Genomic DNA, 6,738 nt, shown 5'->3' with positions numbered 1-6,738 from the left:
AAAAGGGTGAGGGGGAGGGGGGGGGGTAATTAAGTAAAATTAGGAACAAACACAAGAAGCAAACAAATGCACTGTCATCATTATGCACCACGGGCACTTGAGAAAGCAAGACGATAATTTGGTTGCTTGAAAGAAAGTCTGTCACAACTCGCAACATTCGAGAGCAATCCAATTAGCAGCAAAGCGAATAGCATCTGTTGTGGCAGACGAGATGTTGAAAAGCAGGACAGCTGATGGAGAAGAGATGAGCTGAAGGACAGAGGTCTCTTGCTTTCTTCAGATAAAAGCGTGATGTCACCAAACTGCCCCATTGCACAAAACATATTATAAAGCAACATTTTTCCAGGGGAGAGAACAACACTGTTCAATTATTTTTAAAAATTGTACCTACATTTATCATGTTTTAATGCTTTTCTTCAATATTTAGAATATGAATTTCAGAAAAAAATTGTCTTGAGCACATGATACGGATACTTCACATTACAGGGGAAAAAAACTGCATTAAAAAAGTTCAAAAGTTCGCGTTTCGTGCAATCTGAACAGCTGGCCAATGAAATATCATCAGTTGTAGCAGACGAGATGTTGAAAAACAGGACAGAATCATCCTGAAGGAAAGCAGTCCCTAGCCTCCTTTCAGTAACGGCATTTACAACTCTTTAAATGTGTTTTTTTAAGCCCCCAGCTACACAATTTCGAACATATAGGACGTAGGCTTCGACCTGCCTTTTAAGGCCAATCCAGCCTGAGAAGGACACAACATCCTGGCAGAAAGACCAAGACACTGGACAAAAATTCACCTCACTCAGAAATCAAACTAGGGTCTCCTGCGTGCGACAGTTAAGCACCCAAGCGCTGCACCACAGACGCGAGTGGCTAAAAGTGAGGAGGAATTCTTCCACACAGAGCTACAGGGAGAGAGACAGAACCCAGACTAAAAGACATTTCCCAAACACGCTTTTTCAGTTTCTGTTTGGTAAAAGTTTTATGATGCTCGCAGCTACATAATATATTTAAGGTCATATGAGCTCGCAGGACACACGTTGGTTGTACTTTTTAGTTCACGGCACTTCCTGTCGGCAACAGACCAAAGGTAATGTTGTGGTACTGTTTGAACACAAATCAGAAACAGGAATTTGTATATTATGTCATAGTATTTAGCATTTATGTTGTTGCCTGTCTTTTTAAGTGTCGGGTAAAGAAAACAGAATTGAAAAATCTGAACATAAAAAAGAAGTTATTTATTGTTCTTCTTTAAAATGCCCCTTTACAGCGTGTCTTTCGAACGTTGACGAATGACCAGTTTAAAATATTAAAAAAACCGACCCCCCCCCCTCCAAGAAAAAAACCCAAACACATCCGGAGATGGGCACACAGCAGTGGCAAACAGCCTATAGTAAAGACTCAAAGTTGAAAGCAGAGAGAAATGGATCATCACAAGAAACAGGAGTTAAAGGGAAGACAATACCCTCTGTAAATACAACACCTGGAAGTGAGGACAATAAATTATAAGGAACATCCAACAGACCGTCCTTGAATAGACAGCATCGGGTCATCAAATCAAACATGGTCATTATCTTCAGGAATTTATCCATAGACCAGTAGTAGGTACTTATAGACAAGGGGAGAAAAACGATAAAACACACAACTCTACCCAAAACCATTGCAACAGAAAAGAAAGAAAAAAAAGAAAGAAAAAACGCTAATGATTAAGACACAGATTCGTGGCCGAGCACTTAAATAATAGGATAGTATGAGTGGATGATCTGTTGATTTAAAAAATCGAACCAATGCTGAACACTTCGAGCTCAGTAAATGATAAAGGTGGAGAGAGGGGTATCAATAAATTTAAATCTAAAGAAAAAAATAAAACACAAAAGAACCACAGCCACAGATCCTCAACACGAGACCCACCACAATGAAAAGAGAACATTGCTTCGAGTAGCACAATAGGACAGGCCATCTTGCCCTTTAAGCGGAGCATAATATTTTATATATTTGACAGGCTGTACTGAGATACATGTTACTGACTCGTAGCAGGTATTTTTCTGAACTGACACTTATTATTACCTGACACACTATTATCATCATCATCATCACCATCATTATTATTATTGTACGGTTCTTTACGTCTATGCACATGGTCAATTTAGCTTAAGATAGTCTCAAAGTTGTTTTCATGCAGCTTCTTTCAAGATTATTATGACTATTATGGTAGGGAAATGAACCTGAGTCTCCTGCATGCAACGGCAGAGAACCTTACCGCTATACCACAGACCCCAGCAAGATAAGACGGAATACCTTGAAAGAGCAAGCTCAAACGGAGAGATTTCTCAGCGATTGTATTATTGTAAAGCACATTGAGCATTTTCTGGATGGAAATACGCTGCATAATTAAAATTCATTGTCATTATTATTATCATTATCATTCTCATGATTATGATTATTATTACTGTTAACATGAGCCATTTTAATATACCGACTGTAAAGCCCATAGAGCTTGCTGTTGAGTGGAAATATGATATACAAATGTTACTTATTGTTATTGTTATAATCAATTTCATTATTGTTTTTATCAACACAAGACATTAAAAAGTATAACATACAGATTGTAAATCCCATGGAGCTTGCTGTTGAGCGGGGGTAGGCCTATACAAATGCTATTCTTTATTATATTAATACTATTATTATCATCAGTATTATTATTATTGCTATTATCAAAAGTCCTGGATGCTTACCGTGGTCTCATCACATCGGCAGCTATCGTGGTGTGGGTGAACTCCTCTTTGCTGTCCAGGTACGGGTAACCGTTCAGCGCAATGTGGGCGTCGTAGCTAGACCGCAGGGTCAAGGTCAACTACAGACACAGTGATTTTCCCTCTTCATGAGGTTGAAATATTGTTTCCCCCCCCCCTTCTTCATTGAACATTTCATGTTTTTAGTTTTTAGTAAACTTTTAGTAGGACTTCAGTTTTTTAAGCACTTGCAACACAAATAGCTCAAATAAGTGTTGAAGAATCGAGGTGTTACTAGAAAGTACCGTATAAAAATTTTTAAAAAGAAGAGAGATAAGACAGAAACAGAAAAAGGAAAAGAGAAAAAAACACCACCTACCACCACGGGGGCACTCTCCAACCACCCATGGCAAAGATAACTCACTTTCCTAACAAGACGGCTAACAAAAGTTAATAAGAAAAAACATTTATAAAAAGGACTGCATAGTGTGAAACTCTGCAATACGCCATTTTGAAAAGTGAAGCTTGCCGGAATCGTACAATGAGCAGCTGAAAAAAACTAGGTCAAGGATACATGCCCTCTCTGCCCAAAGCGTCACCGACCCACTTGCTGGTCATGGCGGCCGCCATCATGGGAACGATGTACTCCAGGCCACCGGTCAGCTCAAACATGATGACCACCAGAGAAACTGGACGCCAGACAAATACAGAAAAACATACTGACCCATCCATTAAAGAAAAACATTTTTTTAAAAGAAAAAATATCAGTGTTTTTACCCTGCAATCAAAGTCGGAATTAGACCCAAAAAACTTAATAGGGGGTTAACCAAGAGAACCTTTGTTGGTCTGGTAATCAGTAAAACATGTTTATTTACCTCTTTCAGTACGCAAGGGATTCCACAATTCTACATATCCAACTGGAGGCCTGTCAGAGCCAACCCTAGTTGAGAGGGATACATTGTGCCAGCAGAAAGATTTAGCTTAGTAAAAGTTTAGTTTTAGTAGAGGTTTTACGGCACTCGCAACTGCATAGGTCATATGAGCGCCAAAAGATTAGAGGTGTTACAAGAGAGTAACAAATATAAAAAAGAAGAAGGGAAGATAAAGATGATAGAATATTTGATAGGAAAGAAGGAGCAAAACCACACCAGAGCACCTGCCAACCGCCCGCGAGCTTAGTAAGAGTTTTCCAGCACTCACAACTACATAAGGTCATGTGAGCGCACTCCAGCAGGAAGACCAAGACACCCAATAAAAATTTCCCCCCCACTCAGGAATCAATCCCGGATCTTCTACATTGAAAGCTGCAATCACAGTTGGAATTAGACCCCAAAAAACCCAGTAGAGGCCAACTAAGGTAGCAACCTCTGTTGGTCTCATAATCAGTCAAATATTTTATTTAAATCTTCCAGTCTGCAAGGAATTCCACAACTTTACGTACCCAAATTGAGGTCACGAAGCGTGTTACCTTAAAATGGTTATAATTCAGTCAAATTTGATACCTTCAAGTCACTGACTAAAAAGCGTCAAACAGAATAAAAAAAACTAATGTGATATCTTAAAGACCATATCTAAATAGTGTCGAAAAGAACATAAAAGTAAACCCATGAACAAGCTCCTCAATTACGTGAAATTTTCAAGAGCCTGACTAAATAATGTCAAAAAGCACATAAAACTAAACCTTAAACAAACCTCTCAACTATGTGAAATCTTCAAGACCAATGTCTAAATACTGTCATAAACAACCTAAAAACAAGACCCTCCACTGACCGGTCATCCTGGTAACCCCGCCTAGAGCGGCGGCCGCCCCGACCATGGCGTACAGGCCTGGTGTGATGATGCACTTGTCCGGGGCCTCGCACATGTTGGAGAAAAACACGCTGTCTGGGTTGGATCTGTTCGAAGGAGGGGGAAGGGGGAGGGAGGGAAAAATCAAATTATAATCAGACCTGCTACTCTATAAAATCTAAAAATCCGGATATAAGAGAAAAAAATCTGGATTTGGAGAGAAAAATCCGGATAAACAGCAAATCAGCCGAAAGGGGCATTGGGTGGGGCCTGGGGGTGTCCCTTTTTGTGAGGCATTTCAGTCTGCATTAATTCATTTCCATTTTTCCGTCACCATATAGGTCTATATTAGAAAAAAAAGAAAAACACTAGTGAACGAGCCAAATAAATTATAGTCAACTGTCAAAACCATGTCTGCATAGAGAAAGCATTTGCAGGAATAAGTCCATATTTGGGCCTAAAAATAGAGAAAAAAACCTGAAAGAGAGCATGTACTCGAGTTGGAGTTTGAAAACCTGGGGGAGCGCAGGTTATAGTGATGCTGAAACTCTCAGTCTTGAAAATAGCTTGCACATAACTTTAATCACTCCTGCAATAAGAGCGCATTTTCATGTAACATTGTTTGACTTTGATCATATACACTCAAGGCATCCCCCATCACACCATTCTGCACAGATATCACCACCAATCCAATCTAAAATGTGATTCCAAGTTTGATTATTTATTTCTTTATTTAATTTTAAAAAAAATTGCTTTTATACATTTTTAATTGGGGGGGGGTGGCATTTTGTTTCTTTATCCTGAATAAGCAGGCCCAAAATGTATCACGTCTAGCACTTCAAATCCAAGTATCAAAAAATACTGTGAAGTGCCAAACCGCAAAACCAAAGAAACGTGTAGATGCTTCGAAACATTGTAAACTAGAAAGACTATATATTCAGAATACAGAAAGGCAAGAATAGCAGATCATTAGTAGCATCTCTTTGCGGGAATAAGCAGAGTAGAAGGAGGAGGATGTAAGTGGGAGGAGGAAGAGGACATAAGGAGGAGAAGGAAGAAGCTGAGTACAACAGGCATGAACTAAGCCTATGAAATCATTACTCACACGATCAGCTGTTCGAAACCAATGCCCATCATACGTCCCACAATGGCTCCCACTGCCATGCTGGGAATGAACAAACCGGCCGGAATCTGGGGACGAAAAAAAACAAGCACAATGATATTCGTTTTTAGTTGAGTTTAGTAAGAGTTTTAGGTCGTATGAGCCCACGAAACACAAGTTGGTTGTATGTACAACTGTTGAAACCACAGCTTGATTTTGGTCTATATTCAGACTAAAACCCTAAAAATTCATGGTAAAATGTTAGCTTTTAAAAATGACCTTTTAAAAAATCTTAAAACAACGGCATAATACAGTCTGTTGTAAAGGCCAATGGTCATTACAAAATCAAGAACTCTGTTGGGATCAACGATGGAGAACAGATCTTACATTTTCTTGCATTTAAAATACTTCCTTTGAGTCTCTCGAAAGTCTGGACATTTCCCAATGATATTCAACAGAGAACAATGAGGAAGGGTTCAAAGCTGGTGTGGGCATGTGTGTCCAAGTCGCGGGCTGGACTAAACCGTTCTAAATTTCTCACAGATGACCATCGGGATAAGAGCCAGAGCACCTACTAGCTACCATCCACCCACTATTATCATTACTATCGATTATCATCCACCCACTCACCCAATGTGAAGCTGGTGACTAAAAGATAAGCACCAGAGCACTTACCAACCACCCACTATTATTATTACTATTGATTCTCACTCGCTCACTCACCCACTCACCTTGATGCTAAATATGAAGATAGTGATGACCATCATGAAGATAACAGCCAGAGCAAGCTTCCAACCACCCACTATTATTATCATTATAACTATTACTATCGATTATCACACACTCACCTTAATGCCGAATGTGAAAATGGTGATGACCATCTTAAAGATGAGCGCCAGAGCGAGCTTCCACAGAGCACTGTGCACGTCGTTGCCCGCCACGGCCGAGTACTTGAACGTGTCCGTCATGTTGAGGTTCCTCCCATAGTCACTGCGGAGGAGAAAGGATCAGGACAAACTTAGCTCAAGGTGGAAGACGGATTTTCCTTTGTTCTTGTTAATTTTTAGAGCTTTACGATTATTATTATTATTATCAAGAAGAAGAAGGAGGAGGAGG

The 6,738-nt window shown here is 39.7% G+C and overlaps 1 protein-coding gene across 1 annotated transcript in view; it reads right to left on the bottom strand.

Moving 5' to 3' along the window:
* The window catches only part of LOC101850846 (H(+)/Cl(-) exchange transporter 3), a gene marked incomplete at its 5' end in the record, with an annotated part of 30,976 nt that overhangs the window by 12,382 nt on the left and 11,856 nt on the right, over positions 1-6,738 (bottom strand). The window contains 5 exon segments of the mRNA XM_005108838.3: positions 2,736-2,831; positions 3,307-3,421; positions 4,503-4,627; positions 5,626-5,711; positions 6,471-6,612. Coding sequence (XP_005108895.2) covers positions 2,736-2,831; positions 3,307-3,421; positions 4,503-4,627; positions 5,626-5,711; positions 6,471-6,612 — 564 coding nt within the window.

Source organism: Aplysia californica, unplaced genomic scaffold, assembly GCF_000002075.1.
Source record: "Aplysia californica isolate F4 #8 unplaced genomic scaffold, AplCal3.0 scaffold00726, whole genome shotgun sequence".
NCBI lineage: Eukaryota > Metazoa > Mollusca > Gastropoda > Aplysiida > Aplysiidae > Aplysia > Aplysia californica.
This window is presented reverse-complemented; position numbering and strand designations above follow the sequence as displayed.